The following is a 24,999-nucleotide window of genomic DNA, read 5'->3' as shown; positions in this document are numbered from 1 at the left end:
CACAAAGATTGGGCGGGATGGTCCTCCGAGAGGACCGGAGCGCCCGTGGGAGGAGCTTAGGAGAGGTTTAGACCAATTGAAGCGCAGAAAGCTGGATTGACAACACGATTAACCAATAGAAGGATGGAAAGCGGGCGGTGCCGACCAATGGGAGCCCAGGCTTTGTCCTATATGAGCGCGCGCGGGGCCGTGGCTGCCGCCATTTTCACCGCCGTCGCGCTCGCGCCTTCACTCCGCTCTTAAAGGGGCCGTGCCGCCTCTTTACGTTTTTTTATTCCGTTTTCCGAGCGCCTCCGCGCCGTCCGGGTGGGCCCGAGCCCCCCCGCCAGACTCCGCCGCCGCCATGAGGGAGATCGTCCACATCCAGGCGGGCCAATGCGGCAACCAGATCGGCGCCAAGGTGAGCACGGCGGGCCCCGCCTCCATCCCCCGCCACGGCGGCCTTGCCCCTTTAAGAGCTCCCCCATCCCCCGCGCGCCAAGACAAAGGGTGACCCAAACCAGGGCGATTTTAGCCCAAAATCGGCGTTTTCCCCCCGCAGAAGCGCCTGTGAGGGAAGAGGGCCGTGCTGAATGGGGCGGGTTTTGGGTTAAAATCAGGAGATTCTGTCGCTAAATGAGGATTTTCGGTGGCTGAACGCGCCCCCCTCGCACGCGGCCGCAAAATGGCGGCTGAGGGCGGCGGCCCTGAACCGCGGCGAATTCGCCTCCAAAATCGCATTTTTTTGGGGTGTTTAAAGAAAATATTAGTGTTTTATCTTAATTTAAATGACTGTTTCAAAGATTTGGCCGCGAATGGCACTTTTTGCCCGTTATCGAGAGGGTCTTGCTGAGGATGGGCGGGGAAGGCGCCAAAATGGCGGCGAGGAGCCCCGAAATTAAAGGATTTAACTTCCAAATTAGGTTTTTCACAACATTATATTCATAATTAAATTTAAAACCTGATGTTTTTCGTTTTTAAAGCACCATACTTTAAATGCTGCTTTTTCAGTCTGCAATCGGTTGTTTTCACCCCATAATTGGGTATTTTCGCCCCTAAAATCGGCTATTTTCACTGCAAAACCGTCCAATTTTACATTAAAAAAAGCGGATTTTGTGCCCCAAAATAAAGATTTTTGACCCCCAAACGGGGCGTGACGCCCGGAGGGGTCAGACCCGAAAATGTGAGGATTTAAGCCCCCCAAAAAAGCGGCTTAATATCCACAATAAAGGTTTTTATTCCCTAAATAAGAGCTGTGTTCCTATATTTTGTTCCAAATTGGAGGGATTTTTTCCGCAAAACAAGGATTTTTAAGGTTTTAGACTGCAGGATTTTATGACAAAAGCAGTCTGTTTTTTTTTTTTATTCCTTAAATGTGGATTTAAGGTCTTTAAATTGCAATATTAATCTGCAGAACTGATGGGTTTTTTAATTTGAATCAGCTTTTTTCACTGAAATGCCCTTCTTAAGCCTAAGTATGGATGACTTGATTTTCAAAAAAGTGTATTTTAGTTCTCAAAATGTTAATGTTTCTGATTTAAGGGATTTTTTTCATTGATGAAAGGGTTTTTTTTTGCTGCTAAAATGCAGCTTTTTGGCCCAAAAACCTTTTTCCTTCCCAGCCCCAAAATGGAGCTTCGGAGCTCCAGCTCAGCATCTTTTGTTTTGCAAAACAACATTTCCGTCCAAAATCAAGATTCATATCCCCAAAATGTGGAGTTTTGAGCAGAAAAACGACTGGATTTATTTTCCAGAAGTAGAATTTAGGGTTAAAATGGGGATTTTCTGCAGCACGGAGGGAGCTCCCAGCCCCAAAATGGAGGTTTCCAGCCCCAAAATGGAGGGTCGGGGGAAGAATCGCAGCTTTGTGCTTCCAAATCCGCTTTTTTCTTGCCTCAAAATCACCGTTTTTTCTCCAAAACTAACATTTTATATTTATTTTTTTTAAATACACACTGGTGGGGTTTTGCCCAAAAAAGCGTTATTTTAGGCCTCGGAATTTGCAATTCTTCAGACTGGAATGTCATTTTTGCTGCATCAAAAACCCGGTTTTTCCCCTGAATATCCACTTCACCCACAAAAGGGCCTTCTTTAAACCCATATTTCATTTTTTTTCTTTTTTGAAATGTTACTTTTTGTCTCAAAATCGCCCTTTTCAGCCCCAACCCCCTCTCTTTGTGTCTCTAGACCGCATTTCCTGCCCCCAAAATGAACATTTCCATTTCCCGCCCCACACCAAAATCTTTGTTCTCCAAAACGCTTTATTAGAGTTACTAACCCTAAAAAGCGGTTGTTGATTTTTTTTTTAGCTTTGGGAAAGAGGTTTTCAACCCAAATTGCGATTTTGAGGCCCAAAAAACGGTTTTTACTGTACAGAAAATACTGGTATTTATTCGGTTAAATTTACCCACAAAAATTGTGGTTTAGCCCCAAATCCGTTTTTTTTACCCCAAAATTCGCAATATTTACCTCTAGATATCGTTTTCTCCCCATAATCCATATATTCCTGTCACTAAACTCTCAATTCTGCACCAAACTCACATTTTTTCTCAGAAAACGTAATTTTTAACCCACTGTTTCCCAAGGCTCCAAAATGCAGTTGTTTTTTTTTTTACTCTGAAATGCTGTTTATTCGAATTTCAACTTTCTAAACTCATTTTCTTTGCCCAAAATCTCCATTTTTAACCCAAATGAACTTCTTTGGAGGTATTTCTTTCCTACATTCCCTGAAAATGCCCTTTTTTAACCTATTTGTCCCATCAACCCCAAAATTCCAAATTTTTAACCCATTTTTGCTCACAACCCCCTAAAATACCGGGTTTTAACCAATTGCCTCCCTCATCTCCAAAATCAGCATTTTTAAGCCTATGTTTCTTTTTTTTTTTACCTCACATTGCTGGGTTTTAATCCTCTTTTCTCTCTCACCTCCAAAACTTAATATTTTTAAACCCTTTTTTCTTCTATTACCCAAACTTGTTGGTTTTTAAATACATTTTTCGCTCATAATCTCCAAACCACAATTTTTATCTCAAATCACCATTTTATACCTCTTTTTTTTTTTTTTGTTTGAAATAACAATCTCAAAATTAATGGCTTTTACCCCAAATCAATATTTGAATGCCATTCCTCTCTCCACAGTCCCAAAATCCACATTTTTTGCTGCATTTCTCATCTTTAACCCCAAAGTCCCCTTTTTTCACCTCATTTTCCCCTCACGCTGCATTGCCCCCCCCACCCCCCCTGCCCCGGCCCATTTGAACCCAATCCCCCGCATTTTTGGAATCTAAACTTCACATACAAAACTTGAAGCTCTCCGAGCTGAATTTGGGTGATGAAAAATCCTGATTTTGGGTTGATGAAAAAGCCGATTTGGGGTGCAAGGAGCCAATTTTGGAAGGATTGGTTTGAATTTTAACGAGTTGCCGCCATTTTCCCGCGTTCCCGCCCTTTTTGGGGAGCGGGACTGCGCCGCACTGGCCACGCCCCCTCCCTCACAGAGCCCCGCCCGCTTCCATTCCCCACACCTCCAAACCACGAAAAAAATCCTAAAAATCGCCTTTTTCCCCCAAAAAAGGGTCGTGGAGTGGCTGTGGGTTGTAGCCACACCCTTTTAGGACCTGAGCACACCCTAATTTTATTTTAAAAGCCCCCCAAAATCCCCATTTTACAACCCAAAAAAAGGTCCTGGCTCTGGGGGAGGTCTTGTGGATCCTGCCTGTCACTTGGCCACCGCCCCAAATTCCTTTAAATCCCTAAATCCTTTATTTTACCCCCAAAAACATTGCCTAGGGGAGGTGGGTGGGGCTGAATTTACATTTTGTTCTTTCTATAAGATCCCAACATCCCCTTTTTTGTCCCCAAAATAAATCCCAGGTGTAGCAAAGTGGGCGTAGCTCCTCTCCTCCACAAGCTCTGCCCCTCTGTCCCAGACTATGCTATCAATTCCCCTCTAAATCCCTTTTTTTTCCCTTAAAATCTAGATTTTTTGATACTCCTCAACTGCTATTTCATACTTTTAAATCCCAAATTCTTATTTTAAAATTCCTGAATCTTTTTAGCCGCAAATCCTCATTTTGTCCCCCAAAACGGGGTCCCAGGTGTAGCAAAGTGGGTGTGGCCCAGCTGCCTTCACCCCACCTTAAGCTCAACCCCTTTTAGCCCCCAACTCCCATTTCTCACCTTAAAATCCCCAATTTTTTTTGATCAAAATTCTAATTTTTTCCCCAGAATTGAGTCTGGGGTGGGCCTGGCCTACCTGACCACACCCCTCTTTATCTCCTGCCCCTTTTAACCCTCACCATGTCCCCAAGCCCCCATTTCTGACCTCAAAATCCCCATATTTGCCCCTAAAATCACAATTTTTTCTTCTCCAAATGCTCATTTTCCCCCCAACTCGGGTCCCATTTGTCACAAAGTGGGTGTGGCCCAGCTTATCTCACTCCTCCACAAGCCCCACCCCTTTTAACCCCCTGACCACGCCCCCCCCCTTTCCTCACTAAAATCCCTCTTTTTCCTCTCAAAACCTTCAGTTTTTTTCCCCATATTCCTGGTTTTTTGCCCCAAACCCGCTCCTGGGCTGTCCCTGAGCCGTCCCCAAGCTGTCCCCTTGTCCCCACAGTTCTGGGAGGTGATCAGTGACGAGCACGGCATCGACCCCACGGGCACCTACCATGGGGACAGCGACCTGCAGCTGGACCGCATCAGCGTCTACTACAACGAGGCCACAGGTGGGGACAGCAGGTGGCACCTGGGGACAGCTGCCACACCCCCTGGGGCTCCTCTGCCCTTCCCCCCCTCATGGTGTCACTCAGTGTGGGTGTCACTTATCCCACTGTCACCCCCCATGTCACTTTCCTTTGTCACCTTCCTCTGCTGTTACTTTGTCACTTCCAGTGTCACTTCCTCACCCCCACATTGTCACTTCTTGCTTTGTCAACCTCCTGTGTCACCTCATCCCCCCTATTGTCATCCTGTTCCCAGTGTCACTGTCCTGTATGTTACCACTTTGTCATCCCTTTGTCACTGTGTCCCCGTGCTTCCCCCTTAGCATCACCTTTGTCCTGCTGTCACGTCCCAGTGTCACTTTGTCCTTGTCCATGCCCTGTGTCACCTCATCTCCTGTATCCCTGAGTGCCACCCCCTCCCTTGTCACACCTATGGGGTCACCTTGTCCTGTCACCCACCAGTGTCACTTGTCCATTGTCACCTCGCAGTGTTACCTTGTCCCCTGTCACCTTCAATCCTGGGGATCCCCTGGTGTCCATGGCCACCTGCTGTGTCACCCTGTGACCCCCCCTGGTGTCGCTGCATCCTGTCCCTTCCCAGTGTCACCATGTTCCCTGTCACCCACATCTTGTCCCCAAGGTATCTCCAGTGTCACTTCTCCTCTCTGACCCCCTTCCTGTCCCCCATGTCCCCACCCATGCCATGTCACCTGTCCATCGTCACCTTGTCCCTAATACTCCCCTGGTGTTACCTGTCCTTTGTCACCCTGTGTGCCACCCTGTCTCCTGTGCCCCATCCTCAGTGTCACCTGTCCATTGTCATTTGTCTCCTCCCTGTCCCCATGTCCCATTCTGGCTTGCTGTGGGGGAGTTTTTGGGGTGGCTTTGGGGAAGTTGGGGTGAATTTGACACTTCTGGGGTTATTTTGGCATTGGTTGGGGATGATATGGGGGTAATTTTGAGAGGCTTTGGAATTAATTTGGGGCTTTTGGGATTGAATTTGGGAGATTTTGGGGGTGATTTGGGGTGGTTTAGGTTATTAGGGCTGTTTTTGGGGTGAATTTGGGAGTTTTAGAAGTCCTTTAGGGTTGAGTTTTAGGGAGGTCTGGATTGCTTTTAGGTCATTTTGGGGTGTTCTGGGGCAATTCTGGGTAATTCAGAGTGATTTTGACTATTTTAGGGCTGGCCCGAAGTGGGTTTGAGGTGATTTTAGATGGTTTGGGAATGATTTTAAAATTTTTGGAGTAATTTGGGGGGTTTTGGGGTTCATTTGGGTGGTTTTGGGTTGATTCCAGGAGATTTGGGGTATTTTTGGGATGATATGGGCATGATTGTGGGTGTTTGGTGGTGAACTTAGGTGGATTTGTGGTGGTTTTGAGGTGATTCCACTTATTTATGGGGTAATTCCGGGTGGTTTGGGGGTGATTTGGGCTTTTTTGGGGGTGGATTTTTGGTGTCATTTCAGGTGTTTTAGGGTGATTTCAGACTTTGGGGCAATTTTGGGTGTGTTGCTGTCACATGGGGTGGTTTGGGGCATTTTAGGAGTGATTTTGGTTTTTGCTGGAGCCATTTCTGGTATTTCTGGGTTAAGTCTGAGCATTTTGGGAGCAATTCTCTTGGTTTGGGGGATGATTCTAGGTTGTTTTGGGGTAATTCTGGGTGTTTTGGAGTGTGTTTGGGGTAATTCTGGGTTGGTTTGCTTTGTTTCTGGGTTGGTTTGTAGTGTTTCTTGGTGGGTTTAGGGTAATTCTGAGTATTTTGGGGTGATTTCAGGTGTTTATAGGTTGATATGGATGTATTTAGGATGATTCTGGATGGTTTTGGGTTAATTTTGGCTGGTTTGGACGTAACTCTTCTGGTTCTGGGTTGAATTCTCTGGGTTTTGGTCACTCCCCAGGAGGTTAATCCGTGCCTAGGGCCATGCTGGTGGTTTTGGGGTGAATTCTCTGGGTTTTGGTGACATTTTTGCTGTCCCCAGGGGGTAAATACGTGCCCAGGGCCATCCTGGTGGATCTGGAGCCCGGCACGATGGACTCTGTGCGCTCCGGCCCCTTCGGGCAGATCTTCCGGCCTGACAACTTTGTGTTTGGTGAGTGACACACCTGGGACACACCGGGGGACATCTGGGACACCTTGGGCATGACTGGGGACATTTGAGCACTCCTGGGGACATTGGGAGGTTCCTGGGGACATAGAGGACACCTGTGGGACATCTGGAGATACCAGCGGGCGCACCTAGGGACATCTTGGGGACATCTGGGACACCTGGGGGCTTCTCAGGGACACCTGGGGATGCTCAAGGCATCTGGGGACTCTTGGCACATGGCAAGGACAGCTGCAGACACCTGGGACACACTTGGGGACATCTGCACACACTTGAGGGTATCTTGGGTACACCTGGGGGTTGCTGAGGGACATTAGGGATATCTGGGTATTTGGGGAACACCTGGGGACACTTGGGGACTCTCGAGGGGCGGCAGGTTCACTTCAGGACACACTTGGGGACACACCTGGGCTGTATCTGGGACAGCAGGGGGTGGCCCGAAGGGATGGCAGGGCCCCAAAGGGGAGATAAGGGTTCCCAGGTGTCCCGAGGGTGCCATGAAGGTCCCCAAGCATCCCAGCAAGGAGGGTTTGAAGGTCCTCGGGTGTCCCCAGGGGTGATGTGAAGGTCCCCAAAGTGAGGTGAAGGTCCCCAAGTGTCCCCCCAAAGTGGGTTTAAAGGTCCTCAGGGGTGGAGTGAAGGTCCCAAAGAAGGGGTTAAGGATTCCAAGTATCCCCAAGGTGGAGTTAAAGGTGCCTGAGGTCCCCACAGGTGGGATCGAGGTCCCTTAAAGAGTAATGTGAAGGTCCCCAATTGGGGACAGAAGTGCTTGAGGTCCCCAGAAGTGGGGGGAAGGTCCCATAGGTGGTAAAGAGTTGCCCAAGGTTCTCAGAAATGCTTTGAAGGTCCCCAAAAATGGTTTGAGGGTCCCCAAAGTCTTCAGCATTAATCTGAAGGTCTCCAAAAGTGATTAAAAGATTCTTCAATGTTCCCAAAGGTGTTTTGAGGGTGCCTAAAGTCACCTCGAAGACCCCAACCCAATTCCTCCTTGTCTACCCCTGGCCAAGGGTCACCACAGGGAGGGGCTGAGCTGGGGGGGTCAGGGGTCCTCAAAGATCCTCAGAGATGATTTGAAGGTCCCCAAAGTGGCTTGAGCATTCTCAAGGTGGAAATGGAGGTGCTCATCATCCCCAAAAGTGATTCAAGGGTCTTCAAGGTTGGGTTAAGGGTCCCTAAAGATGGTTTGAAGCTTCCTCAGGTCCCCAGAGATGCTCTGAGCATCTTCAGGTTTGTGGGTCCTGAAGATCCTCAAGGATGGTTCAAAGTTCCTCAAAGGAGGAGACTTAGAGGCTCCTCAAGGTGGTTTTGAGGTTCTTGAAGTCCCTAAAGATTGTTTAAAGGTCTTCAGAGGTGGTGTAAAGGTTCTCAAAAGTGGTTTTAAGGTCCCCAAAGGTGGTTTGAAGATCCCACCCCAAGCCTTCCTCCCCTTTTCCAGGCCAAAGCGGTGCTGGCAACAACTGGGCCAAGGGTCACTACACGGAGGGCGCCGAGCTGGTGGACTCTGTGCTGGACGTGGTGCGCAAGGAGGCCGAGAGCTGCGACTGCCTGCAGGGCTTCCAGCTGACCCATTCCCTGGGCGGCGGCACCGGCTCGGGCATGGGCACGCTGCTCATCTCCAAGATCCGCGAGGAGTACCCCGACCGCATCATGAACACCTTCAGCGTGGTGCCGTCGCCCAAGGTGTCGGACACGGTGGTGGAGCCCTACAACGCCACGCTGTCCGTGCACCAGCTGGTGGAGAACACGGACGAGACCTACTGCATTGACAACGAGGCGCTCTACGACATCTGCTTCCGCACCCTCAAGCTGACCACGCCCACCTACGGCGACCTCAACCACCTGGTGTCGGCCACCATGAGCGGCGTCACCACCTGCCTGCGCTTCCCCGGCCAGCTCAACGCCGACCTGCGCAAGCTGGCCGTCAACATGGTGCCCTTCCCGCGGCTGCACTTCTTCATGCCCGGCTTCGCGCCGCTGACCTCGCGGGGCAGCCAGCAGTACCGCGCCCTCACCGTGCCCGAGCTCACCCAGCAGGTCTTCGACGCCAAGAACATGATGGCCGCCTGCGACCCGCGGCACGGCCGCTACCTCACCGTGGCCGCCGTCTTCCGCGGGCGCATGTCCATGAAGGAGGTGGACGAGCAGATGCTGAACGTGCAGAACAAGAACAGCTCCTACTTCGTGGAGTGGATCCCCAACAATGTGAAGACGGCCGTGTGCGACATCCCGCCGCGCGGCCTCAAGATGGCCGTCACCTTCATCGGCAACAGCACGGCCATCCAAGAGCTCTTCAAGCGCATCTCGGAGCAGTTCACGGCCATGTTCCGGCGCAAGGCCTTCCTGCACTGGTACACGGGTGAGGGCATGGACGAGATGGAGTTCACCGAGGCCGAGAGCAACATGAACGACCTCGTGTCCGAGTACCAGCAGTACCAGGACGCCACAGCCGAGGAAGAGGAGGATTTCGGCGAGGAGGCCGAAGAGGAGGCCTGAGGGGTTTCTCCGGAGGTCCCAGTCCTTGGCAGTGTTGCTCCTCCCTTTCCTGGTGTGTTGTCCCAGAGAGGCGTCAACCGGCGGGCGGCGCCTTCGGTGTCATTGTCATCGTCCTTCATCATCGTCAGTGTTGGCCTTGGCCATCGGCGGCGGCAGCAGCGGAGTCCCCACCCAACCTTCAGCGTTGTCCTCGTGGTCCCCAGGTTTCACCATCTTTGAAGAATCCCCCAATCTTCATCATTGTCATCCATGAAGAGTCCCCAGCTTTCATCATCATCATCAATGAGTTCTTGGTCCTTGTCATCCTTGAAGAGCCTCCAATCCTGATCATGGTCAGAGCTCCCAACTTCTGTCGTCTTCATCCTTGAAGAGTTCCCGGTTTTCATCAGCACTGAAGAGTTCCCAACCTTCATCATCATCTTTGAAGAGTCCCCAGCCTTCAGTGTTGTCCTCACAGTCCCCAACCTTCATCATGGTCATTCTTGAAGAGTCTCCAGTCCTGATCATGGTCAGAGCTTCCAATTTCCCTCATCATTAAAGGATCCCCAAGGTTCATCATTGTCAAGGAGTCCCCAACCTTCATCATGGTCTTCATCAAAGAATCATCAATGGCTCCCCAACCTTCATCATCCTTGAAGAGTCCCCAGAGTTCATCATCCTCCTCCTCACAGAGCCTCCAGGAGTTCCTGGCCTTCATCGTGGTCCTTGCAGAGTCTTAGATCTTCATCATCCTCAGCCCTTGACCTTCATCAGGGTTGGTCAGTTGGCCTTGACCTTCATCATAATCGCCTTCATCATGGAAGAGCCTCCAAGAGTTTTTGACCTTCATCATCATCGTGGAAGATCCCTTGACCTTCATCAGGGTTGGTCAGTTGGCCTTGACCACCATCATCCTCATCATGGAAGAGCCTCCAAGAGCTCTTGACCTTCAGCCTCATCTTGGAAGAGTTGCTGACCTTCATCATCATCATCATCACCTCCGCCCCTCCCCCGCTGCCACCACGGCCTCCTGTCCCCTCCCCCGCCCCACTCTGGCTCCATTTTCCCAATATTTTTTGTAATTTTTCCTAAGTTTTGAATGTTTTTTTCCCAATTTTTTGTCATTTTCCATATTTTTACTCATTTTTTCCCCTTTTTTGGTTCATTTCCCTCTCATTTAAGTCTCTCCTCATTTTTGATTATTTTCAACCAATTTTCCTCGTTTTTGGTCAGTTTCCCCCATTTTTGGTCTTTTTTTCCACTTTTCCAATTTTTGCTCTTTTTTCCCCTGTTTTTGCTCATTCTCAACCCAATTCCATTCCTTTTTCCCAACTCTGGGGTCCTTTCTTCCAATTTTTTGTTCATTTTTCCCAATTTTTGCTCAGTCATCTTTGGGTTCATACTCCTCAATTTTTGTTCATTTTTTCCCCCAATTTTTGTTAATTTTTCCCCATTATTTGTCAGTTTCTCCCCATTTTTATTTGTTTTTCCCCATTCTTGTCCGTTTTTCCCATTTCCCCTCAGTTTCTCCCCAATTCCGTCGCCGTTCCCGGTGTCCGGTCGCTCTCTCCCATTTTTGGATGTTTTTGTTTTTTTCCCGTTTCTTTTGTTTTTCATATTGAAAAGTCGCCCCCGGGTCCAGAATAAACTCGGGATGGAAAAGCCACCGCGGGTGTCACCTGTGTCACCTCCCGTGTCACTTCCTGGGTCACCTGCAGGGTCCTGGGGGGTGTGGGGTCACTTGGGGGGTCCCAGTGTCCCCTCCTGAGGGTCCCCAATGTCACTTTGGGGGCACCTGAGGGTCCCCACTGTCACCTGGGTGTCACTTCAGGGGTTCCAATGTCACCTAGACGGTCTCTGGTGTCACTTCGGGTCACCCTGGTGTCACCTGGAAGGTCTCATTGTCACCTTGGGGGTCACTGGGAGGGGTCTTGGTGTCACCTCAGGGTCACCTGGGAGGTCCTGGGGTCACTTTAGAGTCACCTGGGGGCGTCTCAGCATCACTTCAGGGTCACCTGGGGTGTCCCCATGTCCCCAGCTGAGGGTCCCCATTGTCACCTCTGTCACCTGGAGCCCGATGTCACCTTGGGGTCACCTGGAGAGTCCAGGGTCACTTTAGGATTTCCTGGGGTCACTTTAGTGTCCCTATTGTCACCTTGGAGATCCCCATGTCCCCACCTGAAGGTCCCCAGTGTTACCTGGGTTCCTCTCCAGGGTCCCCATTGTCACCTGGGGTCACTCTGAGAGGTCCCTGTGTCACCTGTCCCCTCCCCACAGTGTCTGCAGGGTGTCCCCTCGTCCGTGGCTCCGGTGGTGGCAGCATGGGAACATCACTGGTTGGGGACATTGGGGTCGCACGGGGGTGGTGGCACTTAGGGAACACCTTGGGGACAAGGGACAAGGTGGGCACTTGGAGGGAATGGGGACATGGGGGGTGGCAGCACTTTGGGGACATGGGGACATTCAAGGGTGGCACTTTGGGGATATGCAAGGGATGGTGGCACTTTAAGGACACTGGGGACAAGGTGACATTGGGAGGTGGTGGCACCTTGGGGACACATTTGGGACATGATGAATGGGAGGATGGTGGTACCTGAGTGACGCTTTGGGGACACTGCAGGGGTGGTGGCACTTAAGACACAGGGACACTGCTGTGGTGGCACCTTGGGGACACTTTATTGACAAGGTGACACTGGGGGTAGTGGCACTTTGGGGACACTTTATTGACACAGCACTGCAGTGGGGGCACTTTGGGGACAAGGTGGCACCTTGGGGACATTTGGGACAGGGTGACACTGCAGTGGTGGCAGTCTGGGGACACAGGACATGGGGGCGGTGGTGGCACCTTGGGGACACTTTGAGGATGTACTGACATTTGGGGGTGGCACCTTGGGGACATTTCAGAGACACGATGACATTTGGGTGCGGCACTTCAGGGACAAAGTGACACCAGAGGGAGGTGGCACTACAGGGACACTTAAGAGACAAGGTGGCACCTTGGGACAGTGGCACCACAGGGACATTTAGGGGACACTTTGGGGACATGCTGACACTGCAGCAGTGGCACTTTGGGGACATGCAAGGCATGGTGGCATTCTGGGGACAAAGGGACTTGGGGGCCGGTGGCACCTTGGTGGCCTCAGGAGCCACCAGTGGCACTCAGGGGGTGGTGGCACTTGGGTGGCACTTTGGGGACACAGCAGGGTCCCAGTGGCACTGGGGGGGTGGTGGCACTCGGGGACACTTTGGTGTCACTGGGGGGTGGCACTCAGGGACACTTTTGGGGAATTTTGAGACGTTTCAGTGGCTCTGGTGCCGCCCTCGGGCTCCGTCGGGGTCACCTGGGGGGACAGGGGGGACCTGGGGGTGTCACCTTCCCCCAGGGGTCCCCAAAATTCCTCCAAATTCACCCCAAATCTCACCTGGGGCCCCCAAACCCATCCAGGACTGCCCAAATTCACCCCAAAATCCAAACGGGACCCCCAAACCTCACCTGAGACCTCCAAAATCCATTGGGGACCCCCCAAAATGCCCCTGGGTTCCCCCAGATCCCCCAAATTCACCCTAAAATCCACCTGGGAACCCCAAAATTCACCCCAAATCTCACCTGGGACCGCCCAAATCACCTCAGGGACTCCCCCAGACCCCATCTGGGACTCTCCAAACCCATCCAGGAACCCCCAAAATTTCCCAATATCCATCTGGGACCCCCCAAAATCCACTCAGAGACCCCAGTTTCTCCCTGGGACCCCCTAAATCCCCCAAAAATCATTCTAACATACACCTGGGATGCTTCAAACTCTACCTGGGATCCCCAAAATCCCCCAAATATCCACCTGGGACCCCCCAAATATCCACCTGGGACCCCGAATTCCCCCATCTCACCTGGGAGCCCCTAGCCAGCGCCCCCACGGCCCCCGGCAGCCGCGTGACCAAATCCAGGATTTCCGAGGGGATTTTGGCCACCCCGACGGCCCCGGAGCCGCCCACGAGCGTCACCCGGCGCGTCCCCAGCAGCGGCTGCGCCACCGCCTCGGCCACCTGCCCCAAACGGGATCCCAAAATCAACCCCAAAACTGGCCCCAAATCGGGGATCCCAAAATCAGTGATCCCAAAATCAGCCCCCAAAACAAGGATCCCAAAATCAGCCCTGAAATTGGCCCCAAATCAAGGATTCCAAAATCAGGGATCCCAAATCAGCCCCAAACGTAGGATCCTAAAACCAGCCCCAAATTGGGGATTCCCACATCAGCCCCAAATCCAGGATCCCAAAATCAGGGATCTCAAAATCAGCAACAATCCTGGGATCCCCAAATTCCTGTCCCCAAGTCAGGTATCCCTAAAATCAACCCCAAAATCAGGGATCCCCAAGTGCCCCCAAAATATTCCCCAAGTGTCCCCAAAACATCCTGAAAATGTCCTCAAAGTGTTCCTGGGTGTCCCAAAAACATTCCCAAAATGTCCTCAAAGTGTCCCCAAGTGCTCCCAAAACATCCCCAGGTGTCCCCAAAACACCCCCAAAATGTCCCCAAGTGTTCACAAAATGTCCCCAAGAGTCCTCAAAGTGCCCCCAAAATATCCCCCAAAGTGTTCCCAACTGCCCCCCAAACATCCCCGGGTGTACTCAAAACATCCCCGAAAGTGTTCCCAGATGTCCCCAAAACAACCCCAAAACACCCCCAAAGTGTCCCTAATGTCCATAAGTGTCCCCAAGTGTCCCCAGGTGTCCCCAAAACATCTCCAAAAGTGTCCCCAGGTGTCGCCAAAGCATCTCTAAAGTGTCCCTAATGTCCTTAAATATCCCCAAAGTGTTCCCAGGTGTTCCCAGTGTCGCCAAATGTCCCCAGAACATCCCCCAAAGTGTCCCCAGGTGTGCCCAAAATGCCCCCAAAATGTCTCCAAGTCCCCCCAAAACGTCCCCAAGTGCCCCCAAAACTTCCCCAGGCATCCCCAAAACATCCCTGAAGTGTCCCTAGTGTCCTCAGGTATCCCCCGAGTGTCACCCCCCAAGTGTCCCCGGTGTCCCCACCTGGGGCAGCCTCTGCAGCACCAGATCCACCACGGCCGCGTCCTGGAACTGCCCAAAGGCCTCGGCCTTGGCCGCAGCCGCCGCGGCCTCAGCGCGGGCACGAGAGGCCACGGCCGCGGCACGGGCAGCACCCGTCACCTGCGGGGACACCAAAATGGGACTGGGGACACCAAAATGGGATTGGGGACATCGGAAACGGGATTAGAGACATGGGAAATGGGATTGGGAACCCAGGCATGGGCATGAGAGGCCACAGCTGTGACATGGGCAGCACCCGTCACCTGCGGGGACACAACATGGGACTGGGGACACCAAGATGGGATTGGGGACATTGGAAATGGGATTGAGGACACCGACACGGGACTGGGGACACAAAATGGGGACAGAACCCCCAAAAACGGGATCAGGGACATGACACAGGATTGGGAACCCAGGCACAGGCATGAGAGGACATGGCCGCAGCGTGGGCAGTGCCCGTCACCTGCAGGGACACAAAATGGGATTGGGAACATGAAACAGGGTCGAGGACACTGGATATGGGACTGGGCACAAGGGAAATGGGCTTGGGGACATGGGAAATGGGACTGGGAACCCAAACCAGGATTGGCAACCCAGGCATGGGCATGGGAGGCCATGGCAACGGCACGGACATTGCCTGTCACCTGCGGGGACACCAAATGGGACTGGGGACACTGGAAATATGATTGGGGACATGGACATGGGGTTGGGAACATCAGAAATGGGACTGGGAACCCAAAATTGGGATTGGGGACTTAAAATGGGATTGGGGACATTGGAAATGGGACTGGAGCCATGAAACAGGATTGGCGACATTGGAAATGGGATCGGGGATGTGAAATGGGATTGGGGACATTGACATGGGATCAGGGACCCAAAATAGGGACAGAACCCCCACAAACAGGATCAGGAACCCAAAACCGGGGCCAGATCCCCAGGAATGGGATTGGGAGACCCAAAATGGGATCGGGAACACAAAATGGGATGGGGGGACCCAAAACAGGACTGGGGACAGTGGAAATGGGATAGGGGACCCAAAACAGGATCAGGGACATGAAATGGGATTGGGGACCCAAAACAGGATCGGGGACATCAGAAATGGGACTGGGAACCCAAAATGGGATGGGGGGACCCAAAACAGGACTGGGGACAGTGGAAATGGGATAGGGGACCCAAAACAGGATCAGGGACATGAAATGGGATTGGGGACCCAAAACAGGATCGCAGACATCAGAAATGGGACTGGGAACCCAAAATCGGGATCAGGGACTTGAAAGAGCACTGGGGACATGGGAAATGGGATTGAGAACCCCAAAACAGGATAGGGGCCCTGGAAAGGAGGGCAGGACCCCTGAAAGTGGGATTGGGAACCCCAAAACAGGATCAGGACCCCCTGAAATTCTGTGAGAGCCAAAAATCCCCCAGGCAACCCAAAAATTCCCAGATTTGGGGCCACAAAATCCAACTGGGCACCCCCAAATCCTCTCAGGACCCCCCAGATCTCACCTAGGATCCCCAAACCTTACTTTGGGCCGCCCAAATCCACCTGGGACCCCCCAAACCCCCCCAGGCGCCCCAGACTCACCTTGAGGGCCTCGGCCTCGGCCTCCGCCTGCAGCAGCACCTGCGTCCTGTAGGGGGCGCCAAGTCAGGGGGTGGGGCTGCTCTTAAAGGGGCAGTGCCGTTCTTAAAGGGACAATTGGGCAATAGGAGTGGGTTCACCAGAGTGGGGGTGTGGTTTATTTGAAGAGGGCGTGGCTTCTCTTAAAAAGGGCAATGGGTCTTAAAGGGGCAATGACAGCAGCCAGCTGGGCAATGTGTCTATCAAAGGGGCCATGACTACAAAACAGAATGGTGGGGCCCACTAAGGTGTGCTGGTGGCTGACTGGGAGGAGGCGTGGCTTCTCTCTCAAGGGGCGTGGCTTTACCCAAGGTGGTGGGACACACCACAGTGAGAGTGTGGCTCACCTCAAGGGGTGGGGCTTGTCTTTAAAGGGGCAATTGCTTCACACAAACTCGTGTGGCCCATGACGGTGAGGGTGTGGCTTCTCCTTAAAGGGGTAACAGCTCTCCCCAGACTGGTGGAACCCAACAAAATTCCACAACAGCTGACTGGGAAAGGGTGTGGCTCCTTCTTAAAGGGGCAATGGCTTCACCTTGAGGAAGGGACCTACCAGGAAGAGGACTCACTGTAACAAGTAGGGCTTCTTCTAAAGGGGCAATGGCTCCACACAAACTGGTGGGACTCACCATGATGGGGGCGTGGCTTTTCCTTAAAAGGGTGACGCTTCTCTTAAAGGAGCCATGGTTCTACCCAAACTGGTGGTATCCCTCAAAAACAGGATCACAGCTGACTGGGAGAGGGCATGGCTTTGTCTTAACAGTGCAGCACTTCTCTTAAAGGGGCAATGGCTTCACTTTTACAAGTGGGACTCACCAGGGCTTCTCCTAAATGGGGCGACACCTCTCTTAAAAGGGCAATGGCCCTACCAAAACAGGGAGACCCACCAAGGTGAGGGTGAGGCTTCTCCTTGAAGGGGCAGTACTTCTCTTCAAAGGGCAATGGGTGCGACACCCTAAACTGCCACTGGGCCTAACTGGGTGAGGGTGTGGCTCCTTCATAAAGGGGCAATGGCTTCACCTTTACCAGTGGGGCCCATCAGGAGTGTGACTCTCTTTAAGGGGTGGGGCTTCTCTTAAAGGGGCAATGACTCCACCCAAACTGGTGGGACCCACCACGGTGAGGGTGTTGCTTCTTAAAAGGGCAACACTTCTCTTAAAAGGGCAATGGGTGTGACCCCCAGAACACCACCACACCATAGCAGAGGAGGGCGTGGCTCGTCCCCAGAGAGGTGTGGCCACCCTTAAAGGGGCGGTGTCTCACCGCTGTGCCTCGGCCAGCCGCTCCAGCCGGTAGCGCTCAGCCTCAGCCGGTTTGCGCACGGTGGCCTCAAGCTCCTGGCGGCGCCGCCCGACCTCCTGCTCCTGCAGCTGCACCCGCTGCGCCCGCTCCACCAGCGCCACCTCCCCGCGCTGCGCCGCGATGGCCTGCTGGGAACGCGCCGCCTGCGGGGGACAGGACACAAATCCATCAGGGGAGGGACACGGGTGAGACAGAGTAGAAATTCTCCAGAGTAGAAATCCATTTTGATTTAGGTGAAATGTACATCTTTGAGTTGGTCTGTAGTTTGAAAACATAGCTGTTTAGCCTGACTGCAAAAGCCTGGGCTCTGAGAAACTGATTCAGTGAAGGACAGAGATAAGGGAGGGGAAACAGAGTGATAAAGAGAGACAGAGAAGGCTGTGAGAGCAGGTCAACTTGACCTAGGAATTCTTTCTGATAAAGAAGAACTAGCGGCAAATGTCACGTGAAATTCGTAAAAATGAATATGTATGAACCTATTGTGAAATTGTATGCATATGTATTTGAGAAGGAGATAAAAAAGGACCTGAAGTCCCCAAAAGTACGCATGTCTTTTAAGGAGAGTAATCTCCACATGTGTCCCACACTGTAATAAACATACCAGGATTACAACTTTCACAAAGTTGTGGAGTTTTGTTTATCTCCGTAAAACACGGGGACAGGGGGACATGTGACACAAGGGACACAGGGACAGGTCACAAACCCATCCAGGGAGGGACATGGGAACAGGTGACACAGGGACATAGGAACCAAGGACAGGACACAGATCCATTAGGGAAGGGACACGAGGACAGGGAACACAGGGACAGTGGACAGGGAACACAGGGACAGGTCACAAACCCATCAAGGGAGGGACACGGGGATGGGGGACACCGGGGACAGGTCACAAATACATCAGGGGAGGGACAAGGGGGACAGGTGACACCAGGCAGGGGGGGCCAGCTATCTCTAGGGGGAGCTCAGGCAGCCTGGGGGTGTCTTCAGGTGATCCGAGAGACCCAAATTTGGGAGAAAACCCCAGCATTTGGAGGTTCCAGGTGTTCTGGAAGGTTCCAGGTGTTCTGGAAGGTTCCAGGTGCTCCAGGTGAGCTCCCAGGCCCCATTCCAGCCCCCCCAGGTGTGTTTGCTACCTATCCCCAGATGTGTGAGTTACCTGTAATTGAAACACCAGACAGGCCATGGCCATGTGACACTCCCAAGTGTTACCTGTCCCAGGTGTGTTTGCTCCCTGTCCCAGCTGTGTTCCCTGTCCAGGTGTGGCCTCACCTGCAGCTGGAAGGCCAGCTCAGCCGTGGCCCTGCGGGCGCTAACGGCTCCATCACACTCAGCCTGGGCCACCTGGAAGTCGCGCTGGGCTCGCGCCGTGGCCTCCTCGCTCAGCAGCTGCGCCGACACCTGCTCCTGCCGCGCCCGCGCCTCCTGTGGGGACAGCGGCACTGGGAGGGACTGGGAAGGACTGGGAGGGACTGGGAAGGACTGGGGAATGGGGTGCTGGGAGCACTGGGTGTACAGGGGGTGTTGGGGCAGTTGGGGAATGGGGGTACTGGGGGTACTGGGAGAGACTGGGAGGAACTGGAATGGGACTAGAAAGGCACTGGGAGCACTTGGGAGGGACTGGGGTACTGAGGGTACTGGGAGGAGCTGGAAAGGAACTGGGGGGTGCTGGAGTGGGATTAGTGGGGTATTGGGAGAGTACTGGGGGTACTGGGGCAGTTTGGGGAATGGGGTACTGGGGACACTGGGAGGGACTGGGACAGACTGGAATGGGAAATGAACGGCACTGGGAGGGCACTGGGGAACGGGGTACTGGGGTTGTCAGGGGTACTGGGGACACTGGGAGGGACTGGGACCCACAGGGAGAGCACTGGAGGGCACTGGGAATAGTGGGGGGTGACTGACAGGAAGGTGACCCAGCTGCCCCCAGGTGTGTCTCCAGGGGTGTCCCCAATGTCCCCGATGTCCCCGGTGTCACTCACGCGGATCCCGGCGTCGCGTTTGGCCTCGGCCTCTCCCACGCGGGCGTCGCGCTGCACCTGCGCCGTGCGGCCCTTCCCGAGGGAGCGCAGGTAATCCTGCATGGGGACACACCTGTCACACCTGTGCCACCTCCCTGTCACACCTGTGTCACACCTGTGTCTCTTCCCTGTCACACTTGAGTCCCCATCTGTGTCACCCCTGCACCTGCGCTGTGCAGCCCTTCTCAGGAGAGTGCAGGTAATCCCCATGGAGACACACCTGTCACACCTGTGCCACCTCCCTGTCACACCTGTGTCACACCTGTGTCCCCTCCCTATCACCCCTGTGTCACACCTGTGTCACCCCATCCCGCCAGATGTATCCCAGGTGTGTATTAGCCTCCCCCAGCTGTCCCAGCTGTGCCACCGTGTCCCCATCTTGTCCCTATCTTGTCCCTGGGCATCTCCAAGTGCGTCCCAGGTGTGTCCTGAGTGTCTCAGTTATGTCCCAGGTGTGCCCCAGGTGTGCCCAGGTATCTCCAGCTGCCCCCCCAGGTGTGTCCCAGCTCTCCCCAGCTGCTCCCAGGTGTATCCAAGGTGTATCCTGGCTGTCCCCAGGTATGCCAGGTGTCCCCAGATGTGTCCCCAGCTGTCCCCGGCCATGCCCAGGTGCATCACCTGCTCGTCGTGCACGTCCTTGAGGGTGTAGCTGACCACGGAGATGCCCATGTTCACCAGGTCAGAGGAGGCCACGCGGAAAACCTGATCCGAGAACTTCTGCCGGTCCTTGTAGATCTCCTGGGTGGGGCCAGGGTGGGGCTTAGCAGGGCGGGGCTCAAATGGGGGTGGGGCTTGGCTGGGCAGGGCTCAGTGCTAAAAGGGGCAAGGCTTAGTAGGGTGGGGCTCAAATTAGGCAGGGCTCAACAGAGCAGGGCTCAAAGGGGTGGAGCTTAGAGGGGTGGGGCTCAAGTAGGGTGGGACATTGCAGGGCAGGGGTGAAGCTTAGTGGGCCTGGGCTTAGCGAAGGGGGGGGGCAAGGGGGTGGAGTTTAAATTGGGCCAGGCTTATTGGGGTGGGGCTTAGCAGAGAAAAGGCACAGGGATGGTGGGCGGGGGGTGGTTTACCCAGGGGGCGTGGCTTGAGACAATGGGTGGTGCCAGGTAGGCAAAGTGCTATCTGGGGGTGTGGCTTTGATCTCAGGGGCTTGGTTTGGTTCCATGGGTGTGGCTTAAGCAGAAAGAGATCAGGTTTAAGGTGGGATGTGGCTTGAGCAAAGTGGGTGTGACCTAAATTGAGGGCTGGGGTCACGATTAAGGCAGGGACATGACTTGATGCAGAGGCATGGCTGGAGTCATGGGGTGGAGTCTGGTGGGTGTGGCTTTGAGACAGGGTGGGGCTTATACTGGGGCAGGGTCAAGAAGGGAGGCGGGGCGTAGGGTGGGGGTGAGGCAGGAGTAGGCATGGCTTTAGAGCGAAGGAGGATCTTGTGCTGGTGGGCAGGGCTTTAGCAAAAGGGTGACATATTGTGGGTGTGGCTTTACAGGGGGTATGGCCTCCTCCAGGGGTGGGGGCTTTCAAGGGGTGGAGCTTATGGGTCAAATGGGGGGAAGTCTCTTAAAGAGCCACATCCCAGCCCAAGGGGAGATGGCAACTTCCCCCTGAGGGGGTGAGTCAATCCAGGTTGGCACAATGGGGGCGTGGCTTCTGAGATCTGGGATTTCTTAAAGGGGCCATGTCCCATCCCAAATGGGGGGCATTGGTTGGATCCCAAATGGGTGTGTCTGTCCTGGGAGGGGCGTGGCTTCCCCGAAGAGGGCGTGGCTTCCCCCAGCCCCACCTCCACAGTCATGTGGGCCATGATGGCGCGCTGGTGGCCCTCCAGCGTCTCCAGGGCGATCTGGCCGATCTCGCTCTCCGATTTGCCCAGGAACATCTGGCAGGCAGCTGCCAGCATCTCCTTGTTCTGCCCCTGGATCTTCACCTGTGGGGGAGCTGGGATCACCTGGGGACCCCCCCAGCCACCCCTGGGACCCCCCAAAATTGGCATGGCCCCTTTCAGGGGTAGGTGTGGCATTGCCTTTTGAAGTTTGATTGATAGGGTGGGGACCACCAGGGTAGCGCCCTTTGTAGAGTATAATCCACTTGGAGAGGATTTAGGGGTCCACACCAATCCCAGCCCATTTCTGGGGAGGTCTTACCCCTCTTAAAGGGGTCCCCTCCACCAAAAACTCCTTTTAAGGGAAGTCAAGACCCTCCAGTGGGATTTTGGTGTCCCCACCACCCAGAAACACTTTAAGGACTGGACCTTGACCCCTTTAAGAAGGGTTTAGGAAGGCTGCCCCATCACAAACCTTTTCTATTTTTTACGGTTTTGATAAAGGCTTTAAAGGGAGTTTAAATATTTTTTTAAGGTTTTTTGAAAGGATTTTTAAAGGGTTTTTCCTCCTCTTAAGGAATTTTTGGGTCCCCACCACTCCAAGCCTCTTTTAAGGAGGATTCCCCCTCCAATCCCAGGGTTTTGGGGATCCCCAAAACTTCGAGCTCCTTTCAAGGGAATCCTCACCCCTAAATGCCCTTTCTGGGAGCCTTTTTAACTCCTGCAAGTGTTTCCGGTGGGCCCCACCACTCCAAACCCCCTTTAAAGGGCTCCTTCCTCCCCCGAGTTGTTTTGCGCTTCCCGCTACCATCGCCGCTTTAAGAATGCCCTTAGGGGGGCCCCACAACAACCTCACTTAAAAGGGCCATGCCACCCCGGCTGGTTCGGGCAGGGAAGCCCCGGGGGGTAACCTGGGGTCCCGGGGGGTAACTGGGGGTCCCGGAGGATTTTTGGGAGGTTCTAAGGAGATTTCGGGGTTTCAGAGTGTCGGTTTGGGGGTCCCGAGGGGGTTTTGGGGGTACCCGCGTGGGATATTTGGGGGTTCTGGGGGGATTTGGGGGGTCCCAGAGGGGAATTTTGAGGGTTCCCAAAGAGATTTTGGGGGTTCTGAGTGGATTTTTGGGGGCTCTGAATGGGGTCGATGGGGGTCCCAGTGGGGTGTTGGGGTCTGGGGAGGGCTGCAGGTACCGAGGGGCATTTTGGGGATCCCGGGAAGGATTTTGGGGGATCATGAGTGTATTTTTGGGGATTCCGAGGGGGGATTTTGGGGTGTCCAGGAGGGGATTTCTGGGGTTTTGATGGGAGATTTTTTAGGGGGTTTTGGGGGTCAAGGAAGGGACTTTTGGGGGATTCTGAGGGAGGATTTTCGGGAGCCAAGGAGGGGATTTTGGGGGGATTTTTAGGATATTTTTGGCAGTCCAGGAGGGGATTTTTGGGGGCACAGAAAGCAATTCTGGGGGGATTTCTGGGAGGGTGTTTTCTGGGGGGGGGATGGGATTTTTGGGGGGGGGGTTGTGCTGTTTTGGGGGTCTAGGAGGGGATTTTGGGGGACTTTTGGGGATTCTTGGCAGTTCTGATGGGGGATTTTCTGGGGTCCATGAGGGTATTTTTGGGGTATTTTCGGGGTGGTTTTGGGTCGTTCCAGGGGTACCTGTGCGATGCCGGTGACGGAGATGGGCACCCCGTGGCGGGTGTAAACCTTCTCACTGCGCACGGGCAGCGTCAGCGTGTTCAGGGAGATCCTGGGGAGGCCGGGGAGATCACCCCAAATCTCTGGGGAACCCCCCCCACCCCGAACCCCCAAAACCCCCCCCCCCCCGGGCCCCTCCTCACCGCTGGATCTGCTGCAGGCACGGGATCACCAACACCCGGCCCCCGGCCACCATCACCGGGGGGCTGCGGCAGAAACCTGGGGGATACCGAGAGCTGGGGGGGACCCTAAACCCCGAGGGGACCCCAAAACCCCGGGGGGACACGGGGACACCCTCAGGAATCCCCGGAACGGGTTTCGGGGGGGTCCAAGGAGGGGCTTGGAGGGGGTTGGGGTGGTCAGGGGGAACCTGAGGAGTTTTGAAGGGGGAATATGGGGGGAAAATCTGGGGGAAAATTTGGGGGGGAGTCCCCAGGAGTCCCGGGGGGGGGGCAGAATGGATGGGGGGGACCCTCGGGGAGGGGTCTGGGGGGTCCCAGGAGGGGTTTGGGGGCTTAGGAGGGGTCTGGTCCAATGAGTCCCAGGATGAATTTGGGCGTCCGGGGGGGGCGGGGGGTTCCCAGGAGTTTTGGGGATAATTCTGGGGGTTCCTTGGAGGGTTTTGGGGGTTCCCAGGAGATTTTGAGGGGAGAGATTCTGGGGCTTCCCGGGAGTTTTTGGGGAATTCCGGGGGTTCCCAGGAGACTGAAGAGCGCGGGCGGGGGTCCTGGAAGGGTTTTGGGGGGAATTCTGGGGGTTCCCGGGAAATTCTGAGGGGATTTCGGGATTCCCAGGAATTCTGAGGGTCACCAGGAGCCCCCGGGCCCCCCGAACTCACCCGACACCACCATGGCCTCGTTGGGGCCGCAGGTGAAAAACATCGCGGCGGGGAAGGGCCGCGGATCGATGGGAGCCGATGGGGATCGATGGGGATCAGTCGGGATCGATCGGAACCACTCGGGATCAATCGCGACCCGCGACCGCCGCCCCGATCCCGGCAGCCCCCGCGCTCGCCACTTCCGCATTAGCGCGGTGACGTCACCAAACACGCGGTTTCCCATTGGCTGCCGCGCCAAGGGCGGGTAGGGGAAATCTGTTCTGCCTGGCAACCTGTGACGTCCCTGATTTCCCGGCGCTCCATTGGCTGCGCCCTGCTCAGATTTCCGTCTTTTCCATGGGAAATGAACAATTTCAGTAAAGGATGAACCTGGGGGTGAGGGCAGTGACGGGGTCTGGGGAGCTCCAGACCATGGCCGGGTCGTGGTCATCTCAAGGTCAGCTCATGGCCATAATTGTATCATGGTCATCTCACGGCCGCAATTGTGTCATGGTCAGAATCATCTCATGGTCATGGTCATGGTGATGGTCATTTGATCACAATCATCTCATGCTCATGGTCATCTCATGGTCAGGATCACGTTATGGTCATGGTCATGTTGTGGTCATTTCTTGGTCACAATTCCTCACGGCCATGGTCATCTCACGGTCATTGTTATGTCATGGTCATAGTCATGGTCATCTCATGGTCATCTCTTGGTCTCAATACTCATGCTCATGGTCATGTCACAGTTGTAGTCATGTCACCATCACAGTCATGGTGTCACCATGATGGTCATGGTCAATTCTTGATCATCATCATCTCATGCTCATAGTCAACTCACCATAATGCTCATATCATTCCTGATTACCATCATCTCATAGTCATGGTCACAGTCATGGTCATAGCTCTGTCAAATTAATATCATGGTTATGGTCATGGTCATGTCATGGTCATGGTCATCTCGTGGTCATAATCATCTCTTTATCACCATTATCTCATGGTTGTGGTCACCTGTGGCCACAATAATTTCATAGCCGTGGTTATATTGTGTTCATCTCCTAATCTCAAACATCTCATGCTCTCGGTTGTGTCATGATCATTGCATGGTCATCTCATGGTCTTGGTCATCTCCTGATCACCATCATCTCATGCTCACTGTCATCTCACTGTAATGGTCATCTCATGGTCACCGCGTGGTCATCTCAAGGTCATGGTTGTGTCATGGTCATTGCATGATCAAGGTCATCTCATGGTCTTGATCACCCCATGGCCATAATTTAGTCATGATCATCTCATGGTCATCTCATGGTCATCTCATGGTCATTTCATGGTCACAATCACATCATTAAAGCAATGGCTGTGTCACAGTCATGGGTATTCCATGGTCATCTCATTGTAACAATCATCTC

At 53.7% G+C, this 24,999-nt stretch overlaps 2 protein-coding genes across 2 annotated transcripts; one reads left to right on the top strand and one right to left on the bottom strand.

The window, feature by feature from the left end:
• Positions 1–205: 205 nt before the first annotated feature.
• On the top strand, positions 206–10,945 carry LOC118700760 (tubulin beta chain). The gene is made up of 4 exons (XM_036405346.2): positions 206–400; positions 4,598–4,706; positions 6,682–6,792; positions 8,243–10,945. Exons 1-4 carry the CDS (start codon positions 344–346, stop codon positions 9,298–9,300), a joined length of 1,335 nt encoding a protein of 444 aa, XP_036261239.1. The 5' UTR covers positions 206–343; the 3' UTR covers positions 9,301–10,945.
• A 986-nt stretch (positions 10,946–11,931) lies between these two features.
• FLOT1 (flotillin 1) lies at positions 11,932–23,762 on the bottom strand. Its single transcript, XM_036405347.1, has 12 exons — positions 23,609–23,762; positions 22,914–22,989; positions 22,732–22,822; positions 21,042–21,185; positions 19,883–20,002; positions 19,226–19,321; positions 18,516–18,668; positions 17,211–17,392; positions 15,912–15,957; positions 14,309–14,446; positions 13,165–13,320; positions 11,932–12,620 (listed from the first exon to the last, which is right to left on the bottom strand). The coding sequence occupies exons 1-12, from the start codon at positions 23,649–23,651 to the stop codon at positions 12,531–12,533; spliced, it is 1,335 nt and encodes a 444-aa protein (XP_036261240.1). The 5' UTR covers positions 23,652–23,762; the 3' UTR covers positions 11,932–12,530.
• Between the last annotated feature and the right edge of the window lie 1,237 nt (positions 23,763–24,999).

This window comes from Molothrus ater, chromosome 33 (assembly GCF_012460135.2).
Source record: "Molothrus ater isolate BHLD 08-10-18 breed brown headed cowbird chromosome 33, BPBGC_Mater_1.1, whole genome shotgun sequence".
NCBI classification, from domain to species: domain Eukaryota; kingdom Metazoa; phylum Chordata; class Aves; order Passeriformes; family Icteridae; genus Molothrus; species Molothrus ater.
Note: the sequence above shows the minus strand (reverse complement) of the source record. Positions and strands in the feature narration are given on the sequence as shown.